This window comes from Mustela nivalis (genome assembly GCF_964662115.1).
Source record: "Mustela nivalis genome assembly, chromosome: X".
In the NCBI taxonomy this organism is placed as follows: Eukaryota; Metazoa; Chordata; class Mammalia; order Carnivora; family Mustelidae; genus Mustela; species Mustela nivalis.
The window spans coordinates 45,636,177-45,661,897 of record NC_139040.1 but is presented as its reverse complement, the minus strand read 5'-3'; the positions used below and the strand labels follow the sequence as shown (position 1 = coordinate 45,661,897).

The window sequence follows — 25,721 nt, the reverse complement described above, 5'->3', positions numbered from 1 at the left end:
GAAGCCTCTCCCCCTCTCCCTGTCTCCCCCTCTGCCTCTCAGCCTCTTCCGCTTTCCTCCTCTGCTTCTAATGAATTGAAATCTCTGAAGAGAGCCGGGAAGGCTCTGGTAGTTTTACAAAACTGTCCTTGCTCTTTTTGCCTTTGCCCAGTCAAGGGTATCTTTGCCCGAGGTCGGAGCGATGCTGTGAGTCCCAATGTGATTGCATAGCAACACACAGCGGCTCGGAGAGGGGAGGAGGAGAGAGAAAGAGAAGAGGGCAGGAAGGTGGGAGAGACGAAGGGAGAGTGTGCATACAGCAGCTGTCGGCATCCCTGTCTCAGGGACTTCTTTGCTGATTCACAGAGGCAGCCCGGCGCCAGCCTCCCAGCTCCCAGTTGCAGCCTGCTCCTCAGACCTGCCGGAATCAGAAGGTAGGCCACGGAGAAACGATTCCCCAGCCTCGCCCTTTTTCGGCAGGCTGAGGGGGAAATGACTGAGGGAAGGCAAGCTCCAGAGATACTGTGTGTGTGTGTGTGTGTGTGTGTGTGTGTGTCTCCTTGCCTGCTGCCTGCATGTGCCTTTGGGGGAAAACTTGCATTTAAAAAAATGCCCACAATGAAGTAGCTACTGCTTGGATTGGGAGGGGGTGGGGGGAGAAAAGGTGCCCAGGAACAACAGAAACTCAAACCAATTTGAGCAACTAATGAATAAGAAGAAGGTCCACAGTTTGCTTCTTAGAGAGGAGAGGGCTATCATTTGTTTCCATGTTTGCTGGCTTGTTTGTTCATTTGTGTTTGTTCTCAATGACATGCTTTTTGTCCAAGGGTGGATTTCCTGGTGGGAGGGAAGGGAAGGGGTGTGGAAAGCCCAGGCTGAAAAGGGAGGAGGGAGGAACCCTGGGACCTCAGAGCAGGTTTCCTGAGCAAATGAATGTCTAGTCGGCAGACAGGACACAGGAATGCCTCCCTGGAGTAAACTGGGCTCTGCCTTGGGAGCTGGGTGTTGAAGGCACATCCTAATCTCCGCCCTTACTTCCTGGTTCAATTCATCTTCTCTGTGGCATTTTCCCCTTTGCTTCTTCCCTTAGTCTCCCCCCCACCCCCCGCACACACACACTGCCACCACAATCAGGAGGTACCTTTCCACTCTTGAGACCATAGCTTGGCGTGCTTGCAGTGGGGCTCACCTGTCCTGAAGTCAAACACCCTGTTCCTTCTGGGCTCCTTACCTTTTCTGGCACCAGGCCCAACACCCCAGCCTGGTAAGTGTGCCTGAGACTGTGTGGGTAGCTAAGGTTTCTCCTGCCTGTGGTAAGCGGACAGGGCCAGGCCTCCTGGGTTTTGGGTTCAAGCAGGTGGCCAGGCTGGACTGGGATGAAGTACCCGCTGCGTGTTTCCATCTAGAGCATAGTGCATGCCGAATGGAAGAGAACATACTTTTCTCTTACGTTCTTTATTTGATCATTCAAGAGAACTGAAAGTCTTTAGAAAGCTCTAGGTCTAGTTCACCTGAGTTCCTGACTTTTCCAAAAGGAATCCTTGTTTCTAGATTAAAGGCCCTCAGGTAAATCACCTTTTATTTATTTATTTTTAAAGACTTTATTTATTTATTTGACAGAGAGAGACACAGAGAGAGAGGGAACACAAGTAGGGGGAGTGGGAGAGAAAGAAGCAGGCTTCCTGCTGAGCAGGGAGCCCGATGTGGGCCTCTATCCCAGGACCCTGGGATCATGACCTGAGCCGAAGGCAGCTGCTTAAAGGCTGAGCCACCCAGGCGCCCCAGTAAATCACCTTTTAAAAGGCCCTGTGGGAACCACCAACCTCAGGAGATTTTTTTCCCTCCCTCCGGGATTTGGATGGGAAGATGGTTCCAGAGAACTTGGGAGCCTTCCAAGGAAACCCTTCCTGAAAAGGAGGTGCGGTGAGTCAAAGTGATAAGTATTCTGTCCCCCAAAGAAGACAGAGCCCCTCTTTTCCTGGGTGGGTTCACCTCTTCCTTGCAGTCTGGCTTCCTACAAACTCTTGCTGGGGAGAAGAAGATACATGGAAAGTTGTTTCCCCAGTCATTCTGCTCTCTTGCCAAGTCTCTCTGGAGCTCAGTTCCAAAACCACCCAGAGGAGGAAGTATGGCTCGAAGCAGCAAACTTAGCAAAAGCCCAAGAGCCAGAATTAGAGAGTGTATCTGGGATGCAGCACTTCTAAGTATAGATTCCCCAGAAGTTTCTGAGGTTCTATCTGCCCCAGTGCCAGATAGGAGGGGCTCTCCCTCACGAAGCCCAAGCAGATATCCTTCCAAACTTGCCAGGGACAATCAGGAGAAACCCACTCTATGCGAGCTATACCATGCAACGACATTCCTCCCTTATAAGGGATTCTAAACACACATCCGCAACTGAAATAGCAAGTGAGACAAATCCCTTCTAGGACAGCACTAACCACACTGATGTCTCACAGAACGCTGTTCTGAGAGAATGTTAATAGATTCTGTTTTAAAATAAGGAGTGGTGGTGGTGGTGGTGTGGGGGTGCGTTCTGTGGTCCAATAATTTTTTTTGGAAAACGCTTCAAGACCGAATTCTCCTCCTAAGAGAGTCACAGTGTATATAAGCATAACAAAAAGGCTCTGAGCCGGACTGCCATAAATAAATCCGTTTAATTTTGTTTAACGCAGCAGCTCGCAAACGGATTTGACCAAGGAACGCTCTTCTACATGGAAAGCCCTTCAGAATCTTGCAGACACAGTTTTGGGAATTGCTGCTCAAAAAGACAAAGCCAGACAAACAAAGAAAGAAGCTGGGAGAATTTGTCACGTGGAAAAAACTTAATAAGATAATCTAGTCCAATTCTGCCTTTTTCAATGAGAGAGAAACTAATAGATGCATCAAATTGGTCTCCTAGGCAAAGCTAATGAGTATCTGAGAGTGTGGAACCCTCATCTCCTGATTCTCAGTCTCTAGGGCAGCTTCTACAGCAGGTTCCCTCCTGTGAAATTAGTCCCAGGAAAATGGAACAGGTTGAAGGGATAATCTTGTCATTTGGAGGGCAACATGGGTATCTTACACATTTCTTTTAGTATTTTGTAACATCTGAAAAGTGTGGATTCTCTTCAGCATGGGATTTGTTGCATTCTTTCAACCAATGTGCTGTGAAAATTTTGTCTCTGCCAAAAAGATACAGAGAATAACGTAAAAAGAATCAGAATGCCCACCACCCAGCCTAAGAAGAAAACATCACCAGTAGAATTGAAACCCTCTGTCTGTCCTTCTATGGTTAAAACTTCTTCCTCCCCACACCACCTCCCTCTGAATTAACCACTGTGTCCTGCATTTGGTACTTATGATTCTCATGCACTTATATATACTTTTGCTACATACATATGTGTCTTTAAACAGCAGAACCATTTCTTTGCATGGTTACATTTGTGTTATATTTGCAGTGTTACCTTTGTGAATCATCCGTGTTGGGACATGTGACTCTAGGTCACTTACTTTTTTCACTACTGTATAACATTCCACTTAATGAATATGCCATAATTTATTCATCCATTCTGCTGTTTATGGACATTTGGGCTGTTTCCAGTTTTTGGCTCACAGCTCAAGCTATCCTTATCATTCTTTTGTAGATATTCTTATGTGACTGTTGCTACTGGGTATATATCTAGAAAGGAATTGTCCCATCACAGTGTATGAAAATATTCACCTTCGAGAGATACTGTTAAATTGCTCTTCAAATTGGTTGACTAACTTATACTCCCACCAGCAGTGTTTAAAGGTTTCAGATGTATTGCATTAATTGGGCTTAGAATAAAATGCTCCCCATGAGGATGGATCTCTGATTCTTTTCACTGGAGAATACACTTCATCTTGAAATTCCTTGACAACTATGTGTTCTCAGGAACACATTTCATTCTTTCTGTTTGTAAGTGAGGAGTTTGGGGGCACTTGGGTGCCTCAGCCAGCCAAGCATCTGCCTTCAGCTGAGGTCATGATCCCAAGCGCCTGAGATCGAACCCCCTCATCAGTGGGATCGAGCCCCGCATCCAGTTCCCCACCCAGCGAGGAGCCTGCTTCTCACTCTCCATTTGCCATTCTCCCCCTGCTTGTGCTCTCTGGCTTTATCTCTTTGTCAAATAAAGAAATAAAATCTTAAAAAAAATAAATGAGGGGGTTGGACTAGATAATCTCTAAGGCTCCTTCCAGTTTGACACTCCGAGTCTCCATGATTTATTCATTAAGTGAGAGCATTTGAAGCAGAACCTCAGTTTTTTTGCTACATTGCAAGAATTATTTTAGGAACACATAACAAGGTTCAGTACCAGTGAGATGTGTGTCTTCTGTCTTGGTGCCATGCTGTCAGGTAGAAAGGCAATGCTGTGAGAGAGGACGCCATCATTCATTGTTACCTCGGGTTGGAGAGAGGAATCTATAGCACATGGGAAGGGGGTCTTCTTCCCACTGCTGTGTTCTTTGCCAAACTTCTCGTGATTTAAAAGTCTTCACTATTTATTTTCCTCCCAAGAATAATAAACACTTGGTATAGAATACATATAAATGTATGTGTATGTATCTATGTATATATATGTTTGTATGTATATATACATACGCAAGATATATAAAGTCTAAGGGAGAGTCCCCCTCACACAACTCTCCAGAAATACTGTTGCTGAGCGGTTTTGTGTCTCCTTGCAGGTTTTCTTTCTATGCATATGCTCATGTAGATGTTTTTCAAAAGCTTTTTGCATAATTGGTGCTCTCTCAGACATATGATTCTGAACTTTTCTTTTATCTAAAATATGTATCTTCAATATCTGTTCACATCAGTATATATAGATCTCTCTCTCTCTTTTTAAAAGATTTTATTTATTCATTTGAGAGAGAGAGAGAGAGCACAAGCAGGAGAGGCAGAGGGAGAGGGAGAAGCAGACTCACCCCCTGAGCAGGGAGCCCGACGTGGGGCTCAATCCCAGGACCCCGGGATCATGACCTGAGCCGAAGGCAGACGCTTAACCTACCAGGTGCCGGATCTACCTCTTTTTAACAGCTACATAATATTTCATTTCATGAGTGGCTGTAGAAATAGGTAAAATGTGAGTACTTACTAGATGTCAGAAAGTATGAATGAACTCCTTGCAACCAGGCTATGAGGTATGTCTTTTTCTTATCCCTGGTTTACAGATGCAGGGACTGATGCACTGTAAGGTCAGGGGGCTTGTCTAAATCTGTGCTGAAGAGTAGTGGAGGCAGGATGCAAATCTGGGTGTCCTGGCTCAGAGCCCACACCCTTGCCTGTCACACTGTGCCACCTCTCTGACAATAGCCCACTTAACCAGTCCCCTGGTAATGACCACTTGAATCGACTGCAGAGTTTTGTGATTGCAAACAATACTGCAGCAGATACCCTCACCCATTTCTGCAAGTATTTCTGTAGGATAGATGCCTAGACTTCTCTAGTTCCTAGGGGGAAAGACTTTATTTGTTCATTTAAAAAAATATCTACTGAGTTCTAAGGCACAGGAGGAGCTCAGAGGTCAAACTAGGAGAGTTGACCAGAATTTTACTTCTCGGATGTCCTAGGAAAGTCACTGAAAAGCTGTGTAGGGTTTACCAGCTGGGTGATCCCCCAAATCCCAGGCTCACTGCATCCTCTTTTTTTTTTTTTTTTTAAAGATTTTATTTATTTATTTGACAGAGAGAGATCACAAGTAGGCAGAGAGGCAGGCAGAGAGAGAGAGAGAGGAGGAAGCAGGCTCCCTGCTGAGCAGAGAGCCTGATGCGGGACTCGATCCCAGGACCCTGAGATCATGACCTGAGCCGAAGGCAGCGGCTTAACCCACTGAGCCACCCAGGCGCCCCTCACTGCATCCTCTTAATTGCTTGTGTCTTTGCCTGGGTGGGAAACAGCCTAGTTAAGTGCTTGGGCTTCCACCTGGTGGTCCATAACCCAAAAAAAAAAAAAAAAAAAAAATCTCTGCTTGCTAGAGGTGCATGATTACAGTGCCTCAGGGCTTGGGTTCTAGAAGTTCCAAAGGCAGAATAGTGTTCACAGTGAAGAACTTGTGCTCTGGGACACTTTTGCCTCAGATACAAATCCCAGATCCTCATCCCATAATTCACAGTATCACTTTTGGGACGCCTGGGTGGCTCAGTTGGTTAAGCAGCTGCCTTTGGCTCAGGTCATGATCCCAGCGTCCTGGGATCGAGTCCCACATCGGGCTCCTTGCCCTCCGCAGGGAGCCTGCTTCTCCCTCTGCCTCTGCCTTCCACTCTGTCTGCCTATGCTCGCTCTCACTCACTCTCTCTCTGACAAATAAATAAATAAAATCTTAAAAAAAAAAAAAAAGGTTAACCACAGTATCACTTTGAACCATTTACTTACTGCCTCTGTTCCTCTGCCCAATGAAGACAATAGCAACCACTTCATGGGGTTGTCTCAAAGATTAAATGAGTTGATTCTATAGACTGATTAGTTAATGATATAAAACATGGAGTACAATGAGTTTTAACTGTTCTTATTTATCTGGCTGTGGAAAAGCCACTACACTAATCTTTACAGAAAACAGTTGAAGATGTCCACGGCATGTTGGTGAGGAGTGGGAAGGGAGGGAGGAAGTGGCTGTTAAGTAGCTAATATATTGACAGGGTACAAAAGGATGTTCAGTACAAACTACATCTCTTGCAGGTGGCCCAGAGCTTTTGTGGGTGTGGGTAATTATTCTGTTTTTCAACCCAAGCAGTGACTATATGGGAATTTGCTTTATGATATTTCAGTATATTTTACACATCTGCCTTATGCACTCTTTGTAAGTATATTATATTTCTCAGGTTTAAAAAGAGAGAAAATCCATGGGTGCCTGGGTGGCTCGTCAGTTAAGTGGCTGCCTTCAGCTCAGGTCATGATCTCGGGGTCCTGGGATCGAGCCCCATGTCAGGCTCCCTGTTCGGCGGAGAGCCTGCTTCTCCCTCTTCCTCTGCCTGCTGCTATGCCTGCTTGTGCTATCTCTCTGTCAAATAATTTTTAAAAAATCTTTAAAAAACATAAAAAGAGAGAAAATCCCAAAAGAATGGAGGGAATTCTCCCACCTCTGTCTGGTAGCCAATTGGCTCCCTTATCCAAAGGCAATCAATATTAACAGATTCTTTTGTATGCTTTTATTTTATCACATGTAAATTTTTTGCATCGATACCACATACTTTCCTTTTGGTTTTACACAAATGTGAACTAACTACCTTATTTTTTCTTCTTTTCTTTTACTTAAAATTATGTCCTGAGAGGTTATTCCATGTTGTCACATAAAGTGTTATTACTTGTGGGTTTTTTTAAAGAATTATGTATGTATGCATTTATTTATTTATTTATTGGACAGACAGAGATCACAAGGAGGCAGAGAGGCAGGCAGGGGCAGGGGGGAAAGCAAGCTCCCCGCTGAGCAGAGAGCCTGATGTGGGTCTCGATATAAGGACCCTGAGATCATGACCTGAGTCGAAGGCAGAGGCTTAACCCACTGAGCCACCCAGGCACCCTATTACTTGTGTTTTTAACCGCTGTATAGAGATCCATTGTATGGATATATCAGTATTTATTTAACTAGTCCCCTACTAATGAAAATTTAGGTTGTTTGCAATTTCATTTGGTGCTTCAAGACTTGCTTCAAATGCTAACATTCTGTATACATCACTTCACACAAATGCAAATAAATACGTGTATCCAAAGTGTTTTTCTTCATCCCTTCTGGGATTTGTACCTACAAAGTTGAGGACCTGTACACTGACCTAATTGGAGTTTAAATCCATAAATCAAGTCAGGAAATGTTCACCGAGTGCCTGCTGTGTACTTGGCACCATCTTAAAAAAATATGTGAGATTGAAATAAATATCAGACATAAACCTTGTCCTCCAATAGCCACAATTTTGCTTTCATGTTAGAATCCTGGTATTTCCCAAATGTTTTTAAAACTTTTCTCTCTGCCCAAGAGAAATAACGTTTCCCCTGCTGAGTCGTTCTGGAAGGGCCTGTCTGTGGCTTTGAAAACCAGGAAGAGTGTTCCTAGTAGCAAAAAGTCACAGGTTGGTATCTAGCAGGATCCTTAGGGGAGAGCACAGAAGATTTAGCTCTACCCCCAAAGCATCCTTCACACTACTCCATGTGTACACATCTTCTCTCTCACCTCATCTCAAAAGGATCTCGTCCATAAATACATCCTAAATCCCTCCAATTTAAGGCACATGCTTCCTCATCTGTGACCTCTCATGGCACAGTTTCTGTGTCCCACATAAGGTCTGAATAATTTTTTTCACCTTAAGTTATACTTTTAAAAAACATGTCTTATTTCCTACACTTGGCCATCTGGGGACTAAGATTCATCTCCAATTCCTCCCAGCCTCTGCAAATTGAAAGGAGGAACAGGAAGAGAATCAGTATATACAGGTGGAAATGTGGGATGTCATGGAGGTAAACTGAGAGGCAGAAGGAAGAATCTTTTTGTAGAACAAAGAGCACTGACCAGGAGTCAGGAGACCCAGGCTCACTTGTGTCTCAGCATCTTCATATGTCAAATAAGATCATAATTCTGGCTGGGCCAACCTGACCAGGTAGCACTGAGGATCAAGAATGACAGCACAGCCAGCTATAAAACGTGCTCTACAAACACAGGGAATGCTAGTATTTTGATGTTTGACAAGTCTTACACGTTAATGTTTTACAGGGTTACAAACCAAGGTCTAGAGAGGTGGAATGACTTGATGTCACAGTCAGTGGCAAAGTCTGAAAACAGCAGAGAATAGTCAAAGTAGGACCAGAAAGAGTTTAGGCCTTCTCTTCCTTCACTGGGATCAGAAGATCTGAATTCTCTGTCTGTGTTTGTTTTATTTTTGTTTTGTGAAGCATCAACCAGACATCAGGTTAGTAGAGGAATTAGAAGGAAGGAAATTAGTTTGTAGAGAGGTGAACCTCAGAAGAGACAAAGAGATAGTTCATGAAAGAAGAAACACAACTGGTTACCAAAAATGCTGGGCAAAGGTTAAGCATCATTAGCAATTAAGGAAATACAGAGAACTTTTCAAGATGCCATCTTCTCTTATAAAAATAGGAAAGAGATTTTATTTTTTTAAAAGATTTTATTTATTTATTTGACAGAGAGAGATTACAAGTAGGCAGAGAGGCAGGCAGAGAGAGAGGGGGAAGCAGGCTCCCCGCTGAGCAGAAAGCCCGACGCGGGACTCGATCCCAGGACCCTGGGATCATGACTCGATCCAAAGGCAGCGGCTTAATGCACTGAGCCACCCAGGCGCCCTGGCAAAGATATTTTAAAAATAAGAATACTCACTATTGGCAAGTGTGCTGGGAAACTGGCACTCTCATACATTGCTGGTGTTAGTATAAAGTGATCTATTTCTTCTAAGGCAATTTAGAAATATGCATTATGAGCCTGAAATTGGTTCATACCCTTTGGTCCGGGAATTCTCCCTTCTAGGAAATTATCATAAGAAAAGAATCACAGATATGCATAAGGCTATTCATGGCAGTGTGACTTACATCTACTTGTTAAAAATATGGTATATCCATTCACCTGAATAGTATACAACAATGTTTACAGCTAACACTTACTTAGCAGTGTGCTATTGCCAGACACTGTGCCAAGTTATTTAGATACATTATTAATTTTAATAATTCTATGAAGGCAATATCATTGTCATCTCCCTTTTGCTGATGAGGACACTGAAGCTCAGAGAAGTTAACTCATCCCAGGCCACAGGGTGAGTAGTGTGGGTCTAAATCTATGTCTGTATAATACCAAAGCCAATGACCTCAAGCATAGTGCTCTGTCACCTTTGCAGCCATTAGAAATCATGTTTTAGAGGAATAGTTAGTGATGTTCTAAAATGGCCATGATATAAATGGCCAATGAAAAAAGCACAATGTGATCTGTATCATAGGATGACAACTGGAGATGTATGGATATAGTTTTTTTCATAGAAAAACTACTGCAAGTCTCCACACTTATTAGTAGTAGCTATTTCTGGGTAATAGTATTATAGGTTATTTTAATTTTCATTCTTGTGATTTTTTTTGGATTTTCCAGTTTTCCTATAAAGAACATGCATTACTTGTGTAGTCATCAAAAATAAACATGTTAACATAAAAAAGTTCTGAAAGCAAACCTTTTGTAGCCTTCATGCTTATAACACATCTAGAATAATACTTCATTTTTTATCCGAATTACTAATTATTTTATGTTGGTGTCAGATAAAAGGGGAGCCATCTTTTCAACCATTTTTTGGAGACTCTCTTTGGGCATGAGGAGCTATGTAGCTGTGTAATCTCTTGAGACTCATAAACTGTCCTTCAGACCATAAACTCTTTTATCTTTATGATCTGTAACAGTCCCCAGTCTCAGACCAAGGACCCCTGAGGAGGGGGGAAGGACTCTCAATGCAAGAAGTCCATAGATCTTTAAATGTATTAATATTTTTTCTCACTCTGTAAGTACTAAAAGTACAGCTACTATTGTAGGTATGAGTGGGTGAAGTGAAATTCTTTTATTTTTTTAATCTTAAGAGGCCCTTATACCTAAAATGTTGGGAACCACTGAAATAGAGACTAAAAATGGTGGCTCTTTAATCATCAACATCAGGAATCAAAGATGCTCACTCCCTACTCTTTGGATCAGGGTTTGCCTGCCCAACATTTAAAGCTATCACTTTGAGCATTTGCAAACATTGTCTTTGTTACCCATTCCCATCCCACTTGTGCACATTCCCTAAACTGTCAACTGATTTGCACATCTAACTTTTTCACTCATGTCTTCCTTTTCTCAGCTCATCTAAAGCTGAATGTGTCTCAAGCATAGCTTATCATGGAACACTGCCCAAGCATGGTTTATTATGGAACACTGCCCTCACCCCCAACCACACCAAATTTGCTCCTTCTCCTGTCTTCTCTCTCTTGCTGTTGGCAACATTATCAACCCAGGTCCCAAATTAGAAACTTTTCACTCCTCCATCTCCTTCACCCTTCACATTCAATTGATTACTGAGCTCAATGTACTTTACCTCTTTGGTAAGTATCTCATAATCCCTGCTCTCTGCTCCCTCCTCACTGTTGCAGTGCTTGCCAATTAGAAGGTCTTCTCAATGGGTTCTTCCCTAAGGAGAATTACTCCACAAAGCAGGCACTCCCCTGCTTAAAATCTTCAGTGCCTCCCTATTGCCTACAAGATAAAGCCCAGAATTTTCCACTTATCATTCAAGGCATGACCCAATCTGGCCATGACCAGCCTCACCTGGCTGCTTCCCACACCATACATTTCATTTTGTGCGGTTTGGAATTATTATTATTATTATTATTATTATTACTATTATTATTACTTTGTCTTATCTCTCCCGCCTAATGACAGTCTTGATTTCTCTTTCATGGCTCACCTTATAAGTGTATTTCATCTAGGGAGACTTTTCTTGGCATGACCAGATAGAACTAACCTCATCTATCCCTTCACTCCATCCCATAAATACTTCTATTATTAATGCGAGTAGCAGTTTATGGCTTGATTTTTCCCATGTCTATTTTTTCTACATGTGAACTCCTCAGGGGCAGGCACCATGTCTTTTTCATCTCTGCGCCTCCTAAACTCTAGCCAAGTGGAACTTACTGTGCTCTGAACATGCTATGCTTTTTTTGGTGACATCCATTTTTGCATAGGTGGGTTCCTCTGATGGAACACCTTCTCCCTTTTTCACCTTCTCTGCATAGGCAAACATCTACTTGTCCTTTGAGACTTGGCTCAAATGTCTTCTCTCTGAAATCTTTGCACATTCTCAGAGTTAGTCGTTCCCCTGTCTGTGCTCCCCAAGCCTTCTGGTCAAATCTCGATTATAGCACTTGTTACATAAGCATTTTATTATAGTTACGGGCTTATATGACTGCCTCCCCTCATCCCAATCTCCCCCACTCTCTTCTCGAGGCTGTGAGATCTCAGACAGAAAATCATCTATTGTGCACAAAGCACAATAGATAATAAACACATACTTCTTTGGTCAATAATTAAAGTCTCTTATGGTACATGGCAGCTTGGGAAAAACTACTAGGCAGACCAGTAAGCTTTGAATACTGATTTACATAACTGGTCAAGGCACCATTGGGTATGTGTTGAGTTTGTAGGCCTTTTCTAGGTCTCAACTCTGAGTCTCTCCTTGTTGCTTTTCCAGGTGCTTATGGTCAACGGTTGGTGCACTGCCCATTCTCACCCCCCATGAGCCTTGGTTCTGATGCAACCTATGGTCATGCAGGGATGCCCTTATACCCTCCCACGATGTCATGAATGGCGAGCAGCTGACCAGTTCCATCACAACAGCAGCCTCCGAAGCACCTGCCCCCAGCCTCAGGTAAGAGGATGACAGCAAAACAAAGTCCTGAGGAGAAAGGGTGGACATAGGATTTGTGTGTGTTCTTGTGGGTGTCCATGCTTCCTAAGGCTCTAGGGCACTCTCTATATACCCAAAACCCTGGGGAGGGCAAGGGACCTCCTTCTGGCTCATCCCTTGTCACACATGAAGCCTTTTATAGGGGCACAGGGCAAGGAAATGTGTTGGGCTGGGCTGGGCCCCCATGACTGAGGGAGACTAGTTCCATGTTAACCTCCCAAGGGAGGTTCCAGAAGAGTGACCCTTCAGGGTATGACCTAGGACAAGGAAGGACCTTTCTTTACCTTAGATTCTTTATGGCATACTTTACATTCTGCACCTACAAAATATTCTCTATTCTTCAGTTGGCTCTTCCTCTCAAGTCTTTAGTCTTACAGCTCCTGGCTCAGCCCCGCTAACAGTCTCTTGACCTTCATACCTGTTTCTCCTTTCCTCTCTTCTGCCTAGGAGTGAAAGGGTGGTGCTGTGTGTTCTCGCCTATGTATGTTGGTGGGTGGGCAGAGGATATATGAGAGGCAGTAATCCCAAGAAGATAGCCCCCCTTCCTGACAATGAGGAAAGTCCATGGGAAGTTAACTGGACAAGGGGGAAGCATAAACACATTTTGGCTTGTCCTATTGTGCTTTGGGGTTGAGAGGAAGAAGGGAAGGAGAATGGCCTTAGGGATGGAGAATGTGGATTCTGGGGAGTCCATTTTGCAGAGAACCATGAAGGAAAATTTTGGAAAGACATAACAGCGAGGTCTTCTTGAGCCGTCCCCCCCACATTTAACCAGAGAGAAATTGCCACCTCTAACATATTCTCAAGCCAGTGTCAACTTCGCATCTCCCAGTGTACCTACCCCTTCCCCAGAGCGGGACTGACATAGGGTCAAGGGATTGAGAAGCCTGGGCCCTTCCAAAATGCTTGCCCTGCACATCATGCCCCCGACTCCAAGATTCACCACCTCGGCAGAGGGACCTGAGGGCTTCATTTTGTAATTGAGAAAGCTGAGACCAACCCCTCTCCTCTACCACTGTCCAGTTTCTTCTCTTCCTTCCCAATGGCTCTGACTTTGTCTTAAAGTTTTAAGAGATTAGGAGAGAGCCCTTTGGGGATTGCAGTGAGAAGCAAACATCTTGGCCACAAAAGCCAGAAGTAGAAGGCCAGTGGTAGGGAACGAAAAATGTCATTTCTTATTTGCCTTTTGTGTGCCTGGCTCTACTAGAGGGACTTGTGAATATAAGGGGGAACAAGGAGGTGAGAACAAGGTGATGAGGTATAGTGGGGGGGGGGCAAATGGGGATTTGGGAAATGAAGAAATCTGAAGGGGATAAAAGCCTAACATGGGTGAAGCCCCGTTCATCATGGGCACTTCTCTCAGAAACAGGAACACTTGGTTGTAGCTGGGTCACGAGGAGCCATTTTGAGCTCTGGGGGCATTCCCCATCTAGGGGACTCTGTGAGACTGGCTTGAGCCCAGTTATCCCAGCATCAGCAGAGCTGTGACCCAGAGCTAGAGCCCCTCCCTACTCTTGGCCTGCCATCCCCTGCCATCCCGGTTCCACCCAGAATGGCTCCACCCTGGACCCTCAGGAAGGGTCAGGCAGCTGCTCCAACTATTCCTGTAGGTGGGCCTCAGCATGGAAACAATGTGGAACTGTGGAAAGCCCAGAAGACTCTGTGGGAGATAAATGAGGATGGGAACAGAACCCTTTTTGGTAAAAGCGAAGTGTTTTCCCTCAGTGCTGAGTGGTGGGGGCCTAGCTCGGGAATGTTAACCTTTCCCCCAGGCAAGTCTGCTGGAGAAAGAGAAGAGGGGCCACTTCTAGAGGGGCCCTGTCCCTGAGGCCAGTGGCCCAGGGCAGCACCAAGCAGGGCACAGGGGCCTCCCTCGCACTGGATCCCTGCATAGAGCTTCTGGGTTCCATTTTTCCCTCTCCCTCCCCAGCAGAGGTCCAAGGGGATGCCCCAAGACCCATCTATTTCCCCCTAGCCTTAAAGTGCAGTGAGAATCTGGGGAGGTGGAAAATGATTATCCCTCCATTCCCCTCTACCTCCCAAAGGCAGGGCAGAGCACCCCCTTGTTTCCACAGTGGGCTTGGATGAATCTTCTGCTGTCCAAATTCCTGATCCTGACTTCCCATGGCTCTGTCCCCAGGTGTGCCACACCCATTCCTCACTGCCTCTGGGCATACTTCCTTAAAGACAAGCCCATCCTCCTGCTAGGCTTTGAGGAAGTACTACCAGAGGTTTGTCACCAAAGTGGTCTGATCCTTTCCTCTCTCTGGGGAGTGGAGAGGTGGGAGGCAGGGGCTGTAGGCAGTGAGTCCCTTCATGTCTGCTGTGGAAAGGGAAAACAGATCAAGAGAAACTCCCCTATGTACGCCCTCCTCAGCACCATGGAATGCCCAGTCCCACTCCCGCTGTCCTTGCCAGCCTGGGAGGGCCCTCCTGGCCCCGGTGTGGCGGGCCCAGGCGGGAATGAGCTGGAATTCCCCAGGGACAAAGCTCTGATTCACCCGCTGGGCCCTGACATAGCCGCCCCCTCCAGATTCCTGGGGGGTCAGTAAACAAACAGGGTGATAGCTCCCGCCTCCTGACCTGGCTCAGCTCTGCAGGCCTCCCCTGAGGAAGCCTGCTTAGAGCCTATCAGACTCTGCCTGCGGCTCACAAGGGACTGATTCTGCAAGCTGAGGGATAATCATGGAACTGCCGAGTCCTGCAACCAAGTCTTCAGGCAGCACAGGTAGGGTCAGCTCATGGGGACACAGGGGGACTAAATTCAGAACTTTGCCCTGGAGCTGCATTGCTCCCTCACTTCCCTTTTAGCATGTGGCTGTGAGCTGGGGTTTTAATGGGGTGATTGTTTTCCTAGATTGCCTGGAGAGTCTTGTGTGGGAAGGCACTACCATTTGGGGGGAAAGGGAGACTAGAAAATCTCAGGCCTCACCGGAACCATGTTCTTTCTACAGAGGGCAAGCAGGTAGATAGGCTGGCAGGGAGGTGGGTTTCCCTAGGCTGGGATTGAGTGGCACAGACTGAGATTTCCTCCTCTATACTCTCCTTCCCTCTACCCACCTCTGGCCCTGGCTGGGCAGTCCTGGCACTGTGCTAGAGGTAGCTAACTTCTTAAGGGCCATTTGACACAACCTCATTCCCCCAAACTTTTTAAGACCCTTCAGGGCGAGCAAGCTTGAGCGCTCAAGGGCGAGCCTTTGGCAGGCTCCACAGCTGGTCCCCTTACCTGCTGACTCTGGTCAGGGTCCTTTGGAGATCAGAATAAAAAATGTGGCTTTAGCTCTTTCTCAACCCATTGTAGATGAACAGTTCTCTTTAGGATGATTTCTAGACTTCCTGACCAGTGGAAAATGCAGGTGGGGGAAGAGGGAGAGGGGACACCAAAACCTAGATTCATTTGCAAAGTAGGACATCTATTATAAATGGCTCTTTCTGGCTGATCTATTCTGTCTCCCTGAATCTCTGAGGCAGCCCCTCAGCTTTCTTTTCTGGAAGGTTGGCTAAACTGTGGGACACTGAAGCATGAGCCTATGGCTTACCCTGAATGCTGCGGTTGCCAGTGATTGGGCAATTCTGAGCAGCTCTTGTCTAAAGCAAGTACTTCCAGAATCCCATCCAGGCAGTAAGTAGTCTTGGCAGAATTTACAGTAATAAGAGTAATAATGATAGTAGTCAGCAGTTCAAAGTGACTAACCTGTGCCAAGAGAGGGCCTTGCAATGAGCAGAGCCACGGAGGCTTCCTTTATCTCACCCTGCCTCCCGCTCCCCCAAACACACCCTGGGACAAGCCATTCTCTCCCCTTATTCACATTTGTCCCATCCTTGTCTTGGTGCAGACCAGGGTGTGGCACACTCTGGGGATCACAGAATGTCTGTGTTTCTGTCCAGGTTAGAGCTGCTGCTACCACCCCTGCACCTCCTCAGGATGGTGCTGGGGTTTCCTGCCTAAGCCCAAAGCTCTTCAACGGGTCTGTTGGTGCCGCTGGACCTCTAGAACCACCAGCCATGAATCTGTGTTGGAATGAAATAAAAAAGAAGTCTCACAACCTCCGGTAAGGCCTGACAGTTGGCTTGGACAGTGTTGGGCTACTTTTGCTGCTGCTGCAGCTTACCATTCTCCTCTCAGCCTGTGTGTCCCCCTCTCATCAGCCTCATCACCCACTTCTCCCTTTCCTTCTTGGTCTTTGGAAAGGACCCTGGATCAGAAGTCAGGAGACTTGGATTTGAGTCTCAGTTTTAAGTAGCTATGTCACCTTGGATACATGGTTTGGGTTATGGGGATTTCACTTTTATTTTATTTTTTATTTTTTAAGAAAAATAAATGAGTGAAGGAACAATACAACAGTGTTGTTGTAAGGATTCTTTTTTTTTTTTTTTAAAGACAGACAGAGATCACCAGTAGGCAGAGAGGCAAGCAGAGAGAGAGGGGGAAGCAGGCTCCCTGCTAGGCAGAGAGCCCGATGCGTGGCTCAATCCCAGAATCCTGGGATCATGACCTGAGCTGAAGGCAAAGGCTTTAATCCCAGGTACCCCTGTTGTGAGGATTCTTATAAGATACAAAAATGCTTTCTGGACTTAAAAGCACTGATGTATAAATGAATGATATGATTACTCCCTCTTCATCTTGTGTTTGCTCTCCATCTTGGTAGATCTTATCTGCTCTCTTCCCAATCCTTTTATACCTTCTACTCCCATCCATTGGTTTTCAGCCCATCTATTCCTCCCCAGACCAGGGCAAATCAGGCAAATCAGTAAGAGCATGAAGTCCATTCCTATATTGGTTGTTCCTCTTTTCTTTACCCCTCTACATAACTTACCCCCACACATTTCCTCTCTACTCCCTATTATCAAAACCCAAATTCCTGCCTGTTGTTAGGCTTTGGCTGGAATGAGGCAGCACAGAAAAGCTGAAAGAATGCAGTTCTCTGGGGTAAATGAATCTGAGTTCAAATCATAGCTCTACTTACGATTTAACTGTGTGACCTTGGGCAAATTACTTAACCTTCCTAGGCAACAGGAGGTTACTTACTTTGCAAGGTTGCTTCTCTGATAATTAGTGGAAGCAATCATTTAGGTAAGGGCTTAGCCCAAGTGGTAAGGAGGCAATGAATAGTTATTATTGTCAGATAAGGGGAATGAGCTTGATGGCCGTACCTAGGCTGGCCTCTAGCCTCCTACCACTTGGTCCTCAACTCAAGTTTCATTTGGGGAGGGGGCATACTGAGATGAGTATAGTGTGTGCATTTTTCTCCTTCCATATGTTAACTCTCTAGCCTATGGTGCTGTCATCTTTTAGAACCCTTGGGTTGCATATATTTATGTGCGTCCTCATACATGCAAGTGCCCACGTTCAGTTGCCTGACTAAACCTTTCTATTTACTATTTACTTTTCTACTCAGAGGTTAGGGTCAGAGAAGCCTCTGTTGATGAGTAATTTGGCATGATTTGAGTTCCTCCAGGGCAAGACAGCAACCAGACAGCTGTCCCCACTAATGCCTTTGCTCAGTTTCCTCCCCAGCCTGATGCTGGGCACACAACTGAATTAACTGATGTCCGCACTGATGTTCCCCACCCATGGACCTCCCCACTGGTTTTTAGTACTGTACTCCATGTGAAGGTGTCTTGGGAACTTCTTTTTTTTTTTTAAAGATTTTTATTCATTCATTTGACAGAGAGAGATCACAAGTAGGCAGAGAGGCAGGCAGAGAGAGAGGAAGGGAAGAAGGCTCCCTGCTGAGCAGAGAGCCCGATGCGGGGCTCAATCCCAGGACCCCAGGATCATGACCTGAGCCAAAGGCAGAGGCTTAACCCACTGAGCCACCCAGGCGCCCCTCCTTGGGAACTTCTGTGGGTGAGGAGAAGGGAGGACTCTGGGCCTCCTCCCACTTCAACCAGAGAAGCTCCTCTTTAATCTGTTTTATGTATTAAAGCTCCACATAAACATTTGGGGGAAAGTGTTTTGCCACTTAAAAAAAAAAGGAGATTAAAAATCATTGGTCTTATGCCTTGTGTGCAGCGCTCGCCTTGAGGCCTTCTCGGACCACAGTGGAAAGCTTCAGCTCCCTCTCCAAGAGATTATCGACTGGCTCAGCCAAAAAGATGAGGAATTGTCAGCTCAGCTGCCCTTGCAAGGGGATGTGGCCCTGGTGCAACAGGAGAAGGAGACACATGCGGTAGGTTTGAGTTATGGAGGCTGTGGTGTGTAGCCTTTCAGCTGGGAAGGGATATTTTTTGCAGGATTCTGACAGATGGGCCCCTAGCCTGTGCTTAGACACCTGAAGTAATAAGAGGCTGGATCCAGTTTACTGTTTTGGACTTCATCAGAGTAAGTCAAACCTTTTCTCCCCAGCCCTTTCATCAGAAATTGGCCTTCTTTCAAATCCTGCCCGATTTTTAGTGGGCACATGGGTAAATGAACATAATATAATGCTAAGTGAAAAAAAAAACCATAGGATACGAAGCTATATAAAGGTGGATCTCAATTGTACAAAAATTTGTATAGATGTGTGCGCATGTATACACACATACAAAAACATATGAAGGAACTATATATAAAAGTTCACAATGGTTAATGCTAGGTGATGAAATTAGAGTTCTTTCTAATTTTCTTCTTCATACTTTTCTGAAATTTCGAAGATTTTGGTGACATGTATTACCTATTGTAATCAGAAACTAGCAATAGTTTTTCCTGTTTCTTTTTTTGAAGATTTTGTTTACTTATTTGACAGAGAGAGATCACAAGTAGGCAGAGAGAAAGGGGGAAGCAGGGGGGGAGAGCCCAATACGGGCCTCAATCCCAGGACCCTGAGATCATGACCTGAACTGAAGGCAGAGGCTTAATCCACTGAGCCACACAGGCACCCCAACAGTTATTTCTTAAAAATGAATACAGGATGCACTAGAAGAAGTACTTATGTGATAGAGCAGAGGTGTAGCTAAGGTGACAATGGCAATCACATTGCAATATAAGTGTATCAAATCAATATGTTGTATACCTTAAATTTATATAATCATATATGTCAGTTTATCTCAATTTGAAAGGTGGATGCAGAATGGAATACAGTACAGCAAGAAAATAAACTTTAACCCCATGCCACAGCATGGATGACTCTTAAAAGCAGTATGTTTAGTGAGAAAAAGCCAGATACAAAGAGTACGTACTGTATAATACCAGTTACATAAAGTTCAAAATGAGCAAAACTAATCAGTGGTATTACAAGTCAGGACAATGGTTACCTAAAGGGGAAGAATGAGATAGTGACCAGAAGGGGCCACCAAATGTGCCTTCTAGGATGCTGATGGAGTTCTGTTCTTGATGGAGTTCAGTACTGATTACAGATATGGAATCACTTTATGGAAATTCCTCAAGCTGTCCACTTTTGATTTGTATACTCTTCTCTATATTTCAACAAAAAAATGAATTAAAATTATAATATAAATCCTACCTATCTGGTTTTGATTTCTCTAAGCCTCTCATTGAGAACTTTCTGGGTCTTCCAGAGAACCAAGATTCCCAACCCCAAATCTCCACATTTCTCTCTACCTTGTGGCATATACAGACCCATGTCATTCTAAAGAGACCTCCCATTGTCAGAGTCATTCTTCTGCCTATACGGAGGACTGCACCTCTTTCTGTCTGGGTAGCCCGAAAATACATAATGCTAAAGGATCAAGTTGCACTGAAGAGAAGAAAGGTCATCAATTACAGAATGGAATTTAAAGCAATGGAAAAATTTTACTTCCCTGTTGACCATGTTGCTAAACTTCATAGGCCTTTATGGAAGATGTCAAGTCTCGGGGCCCCTATATCTACTCTGTGCTGGAGTCAGCTCAGGCCTTCCTGTCCCAGCACCCATTTGAGGAATTAGAGGATCCTCGTTCTGAGAGCAAAGGTGGGTGGTCTTCCCCTCTTTTGCCTTCTTAGCAATGAACTGCTAAACACCCTCCTGCCTTCCCCAAACTCATTTTCTCAGCTGTTATCTAGGAGGATAATTTTCTCTTAGGTGTCCAAAGTTGGGAAGGAGCAAGATTCACATTGCAGGAAAAAGCAAAGAGAACAGAAGCTGGAGTAGGAGAGACCAGTGTGTGGCCCAAAGCTGTATGTGGCTCTGTGGAGCATCATGTATGGCCTTCTAATGAGACATAAAAAGGAAAAAACACAAAGGACTCGAACACATTGAGCTGACTCAGTGAATGAAAGTAGTAGTAGTATGTCTTTTAAAAACGTACTGCTTCATTCCAACATAGACATGAGGTGATGTGCTAATAATAAAAAAATCTTTCTAAAATCTAAAAAGGTGATGACACTTCAGGAAAAAAAATTATTGTGCCTTCTGGTCCCGTTCCTGGGTAAAGTAGGCCACTCTAGGTCTAGGTTTAATTAAGGTAGCAATGGGGGTTTCATGGTGATTGGGTATGAGTGGTAGCCCAGTAGGCCCTCTTTTCCCAGAAGAGTCCTCAGCTTCTCAATACTGGCTATGAATAGCCTGGAAGAGCCCCTTTTTAACTGAGTCCTTTGTTAAAGCTTTGACTAGCTCTGTTTACTTCCAGCCCCTCAATAGGAGCTAGTAGTCAATTTACTGACCAGGGGGCCTCAGGTAGGACAAGCCTGGAGTTTTGGGGGTCTAAATCTCCTCCTGAGGGGAAATCTGAGGGAGGAAGAAGAAGCCTCCAATTTAGATGCCTAGGTGGAAAAGCTGGGCGAGTTATGCTAACCTCTCCTGGGCATAAAATGCCTCCCTGGTTTGGATGGAAGTGGGCAGCAGACACTAACGCAAAATAACGTTCTAGAGTCATGTGAATAGAACTCTGGATGATTTGCCTCGCTGCACCTCTTAAAATATTTTACTCATAGTCTACCTTGCCCATTTTCTGAGAATATGAGGAAATCCTCATAGTAGGGGGAAATTAACAACATGGTCTCTTGACTGTGGTAGGGGATCCATGAATCAACACATGTGATAAATCACGCAGTGCTAAGTATACACACACGCGCGCACACACACACACACGCACACACACACACGCATAAACACACACATTTTACAAAGGTCTATCTTTGTCTCAGTCTTTCTCTGGGCTGCCCCTGCCAGGTTGGCCTGACCCGGCTTCCTGCTTGCTCTTACAGATACCTCTCCCAGACAACGGATTCAGAACCTTAGCCGCTTTGTGTGGAAGCAGGCAACAGTAGCCAGTGAACTATGGGAGAAGCTGACAGCCCGCTGTGTAGACCAGCACCGCCACATTGAGCGCACTCTGGAGCAGCTGTTGGAGATCCAAGGAGCAATGGAGGAATTAAGCAATACTCTGACACAGGCTGAGGGAGTCCGAGCCACATGGGAGCCCATTGGGGATCTCTTCATTGATTCACTACCTGAGCACATTCAGGCTCTTAAGGTATGCAGGCCTGTAGCCTGACTATGGTCCACCCTGAGACCTGACACTCCTCCCAGTCCCTGCTACTGAAGCTTCACTTCACCTATAGAAAGGTAGACCAGACAGCAACCGAGTCTTTCCCAGTTTATGTGCTGGATGTGGGGGCTGGTTTAGCTGGAGTCTCTCCTCTGTCCTTCCACTGTCTTCTCTTTCCCTGCTGTTTTCTGAGAGTTGGAAAGGAAGAGGATAAGGACAGTGGCCGCCCACACCTGAGTCCAAATGGCCTAATACAAGCACCTGGGTCGTGCTGTTGAAACAAAAGTTTGTGGGTGAAGAGGGAGGACTTGTAGTGAATGACTAATGGTTCCTCTTTCCCACTCTCTGATTGCTGTGGGACTTGGGTTCTGGTTCTATAGCTGTTCAAAGAAGAATTCTCTCCCATGAAAGATGGAGTGAAATTGGTGAATGATCTGGCCCACCAACTTGCCATTTCTGATGTACACTTGTCAATGGAGAATTCCCGAGCCCTGGAGCAGATCAATGTCCGCTGGAAACAACTACAGGTAGAAGAGAAGCCTGGAGTGAGCCATAGGGGAAGAGCTTAGATATAACTAGGTTGGGGGAAATATTCTTCAGGCCAAAAGAAAGTGAAAGGGCATTAAAGTGGGACCTACGTGGGAAAAGAATAGTAGAGTGTTTCGGGCCAGGGAACAGACTTCTCAACCTCTAAGCTGCAGGGAGTAATTGAAATGAGGATCCGAGAGGGGCCTGTCTAAATGCAGGCATTCAGGTGGACAAGGGCAGATGAGGAGTGACTATGGCCTGGAATTAAGGATGTTCTTCTCTGACCCTTGGGAGTGATGTGGAAGGGCCAGAAGATGGTGACCATGGGAGGAGATAGCCTGTAAAGGACTTCACAAAGATTTCCAGAGGTGCCTGGAAATCCTGCACTAAATCTCTGGAATGAACTCACTGACTCTCTGCCTCTTTCCATAGGTGTCAATTGGTGAGAGGCTTAAGCAGCTCCAGGATGCCCACCGGGACTTTGGGCCTGGGTCACAGCACTTCCTCTCCTGTACGTGAGACAAACTAGACTTCACTTAGCAGAACCTCAGCTACCTTCCAAGAGAGTCTACTCTCATCCCTTCAGGGCCTGGTAGGAGCCCAGGATATCCTGGCATCCAAGAAGCTGTAAGGATAAAGCAGCCTAGTAGAGCGGTTGAAAAGACAGGCTCTTAGGTCAGAGGCCAAGTCTGAGTCACTGCTCCTTGACTTAATAGCTGGGCAAGCTTGAAAAAAAACACAGCTTAACCTTTCTGACCATCAGTTTTCCCGATATATAAAAAGAGGACAAAATATTACCTAACTCATAGGGTTATGGAAGTTAAATACCTTCATTTTTTCAACATTTATTGAGGACCTAATGTGGGCCCTCATAGTGTTTCAGGCATTGGTGCTACCTCAGTGAATGAAACAGACACAAGTCTTTAGACTTGTAGAGCTTATCCACTAGTAAGGAAAGCCAAAATGTAAAATATATATATATTGCACTTACTTGGTGACAAGTGCTGGTGACAAGTGCTGTGGAAGAAAGTAAAGCAGAGAAAGCATGAAAAGGCGGTGCTGTACTCGATGAAGGAGGCATTGCAAATTCAAATAGGATAGTCCAGAAAGATCTCACTGAGAGCAGCACAATTGAGTAGAAACCTCAGGGACACAAGGGCATGAGCCCCGTGGATATCTGAGGGAGGGAAGAGCACACCAGGCAGAGGGAATAGCAACTTCTAGGACCTTAAGGCAGGGACATGCCTGAGGAACAGGAGGGAGGCTGAGGTAGAAGTAATACAGAGAGGAGGAAGTAGGAGATCAGAAGGGTATCAGGAGACCAGGGCACAGAGTACCCTTGTAGGGCATGGTCAGACGTTGGAATTATACTCGAAATGGCATTGGGAGACTTTGGAGGGGTTTGGGCAGAAAGATGACATGACCTGACAGAGTCAGGGTGTTGGGGGGCAAGAGAGGGAGTAGGATGACCTGTTAGGAAGCATATTGTAATCATCCAGGTGAGGGATTATGGTGACCCAGGTCAGATGGCAGCAGTGGAGATGGTGAGAATATACGGATATGAAAATCAGCTATGCGCGCAAAGCACTTAGCACAGTCTCTGGTTCATAGTGGGAACTCGATAAATGTGAATGGTGGTTAGAACTCTTGCTCTTATAATCACTGGCATGCAGCTCTACCTCCAGTGGGCTCTTATACAAAGGGAAACTGTAGTGAGGAGGTTGGCCAGGTCACGAAACCCTCCTTCCATCTGGAAGATACAGCCATGGCATCCTTTTCTAGAATTCTTCGCCAGAGGGAAACGGGCAGTAGCATTCCCCATTGCACCGCAGTACCAAGAAGCTTGACCTCGTGGGGAAAGGGCTTTGAGGGTCCACTTCGTATCCACAGCAGTACAGAATGGGTAGAAATGGCAGGCTTCTCAGGGAAGAGATCGTCAGGGTGGCTGAGGCCTGGTATTCCTATTCAGGCCCTTGCTGCCTCTCTGAAACATGAGGGTATCAGTGACAATTTCTTCTTCCCTTGGCCTAACATCAGGGAGACAGTGCGTCCATCAGTTTTTGCTGCACCTTCAGGGGCTGTTAAGAGCTGGCAGGGCGAGTCAGGCCTCCCCTTTTGGGCTTTACCACCTACTCAGGAGGAGAGTGCAGGGGACTCCCTGGGGATCTAAAGAGCATAAGCAGCCAACTTCCTTCTCTCTTTCTCTTCTCTTCTACCAGCCTCTGTGCAGGTTCCCTGGGAAAGAGCAATTTCACCCAATAAAGTTCCCTACTACATCAAGTGAGTGACCATCTGAATTAGAAGTGGGCCATTCACCTGCCCACAACCCCTCCCTTGCCTGTCTTTTTTTCTCCCTATCCCTCCTTATCTGTTGGGATTCCTCCATCCTGTCTGGTTTTTCCTCCTACTCATCTCAAGAGTTCAAGATTCTACCTGGCTAAAGGTGAATGCTTGTGCTTTGGGATCATCATGGGTCACCCTGAGATCCGGCAGCTCCTTGCATTTAACCTATTTCCAAGTGACACACACATGTTGGGGGGGTGGTTATGGGGGGTGGCTTGGACCTTGGTATTATTGATGCCTCTGTTTGTAGCCACCAGGCTCAGACCACTTGCTGGGACCATCCCAAGATGACGGAGTTGTACCAAACCCTGGGTAAGAATTTGGGGTTCCTGTGTAGGGTGGAGATCTATACAGCTGCCATTTCCCTATAAGAACAGAAGGGAATTCCATTTAGCAAGCAGGCGGGGGTGGAAGTGAGTGCCTTCTCATTTCTCTAGCAGCCTTCTTTCATTTCCCCTCTGTAGCTCCCTTCAACTGGAGGCTCTACATTCCTCCTGGACCATTTTACTATCACATTAGGGAATTTTGCTTAGAGATGTGAATCAGATCTGCTTTGAAAGACGCTGTCCAGACTATGCTTAGTGTGACTTTCGTGCACCTTAGTGTTGGCTATTAATAGAGAGTCACCATTAGGTTGCAGATATTATCTGTGTTGATGCATGTGAATATGGTTCATTAATTCTGCCTGCTGTAGAGTGTTCCATTATATATATACACCACAGTTTCTTCATCCAGTCTACTGTTGATAGACTTTGGAATTGTTTATCATTTGCAACTCATTAAGAATAGTGCTGCTAAGGAGCTCTTGTACACGGGTTCTGTGCATGTTTTTCAGTCTACAGGTCTAACATCATTTCAGTGCATTGTAAATAGACAAGGAAATTTGAAAGCCCAACAGATCCTTAGCAAGAGTCATATTTACTAGTAATTTGTTATGTTTTTACTCTATAAAATCGAGCAAGATATTGTTTCCTGAAATGTTTGATTCAGTTATTTATACATGCACACATGGGTGTAATATTGGACCATGATGTCCAATGAAT

The 25,721-nt window shown here is 45.3% G+C and overlaps 1 protein-coding gene across 4 annotated transcripts in view; it reads left to right on the top strand.

Moving 5' to 3' along the window:
- Positions 1-25,721, top strand: part of DRP2 (dystrophin related protein 2) — a 47,679-nt gene that overhangs the window by 2,075 nt on the left and 19,883 nt on the right. Inside the window, exons 1-11 of one of the 4 annotated variants that reach the window (XM_082718492.1) lie at positions 168-186; positions 346-413; positions 12,181-12,357; positions 16,285-16,448; positions 18,413-18,569; positions 20,168-20,288; positions 21,524-21,792; positions 22,188-22,334; positions 22,768-22,846; positions 24,555-24,615; positions 24,929-24,990. In XM_082718492.1, coding sequence (XP_082574618.1) covers positions 12,241-12,357; positions 16,285-16,448; positions 18,413-18,569; positions 20,168-20,288; positions 21,524-21,792; positions 22,188-22,334; positions 22,768-22,846; positions 24,555-24,615; positions 24,929-24,990 — 1,177 coding nt within the window. In that variant the 5' untranslated portion in view covers positions 168-186; positions 346-413; positions 12,181-12,240. Of the gene's footprint in view, positions 1-7; positions 414-12,180; positions 12,358-15,019; positions 15,125-16,284; positions 16,449-18,412; positions 18,570-20,167; positions 20,289-21,523; positions 21,793-22,187; positions 22,335-22,767; positions 22,847-24,554; positions 24,616-24,928; positions 24,991-25,721 lie in introns of those variants that run through there. The other 3 variants (XM_082718491.1, XM_082718493.1, XM_082718494.1) reach the window with 3 other exon arrangements.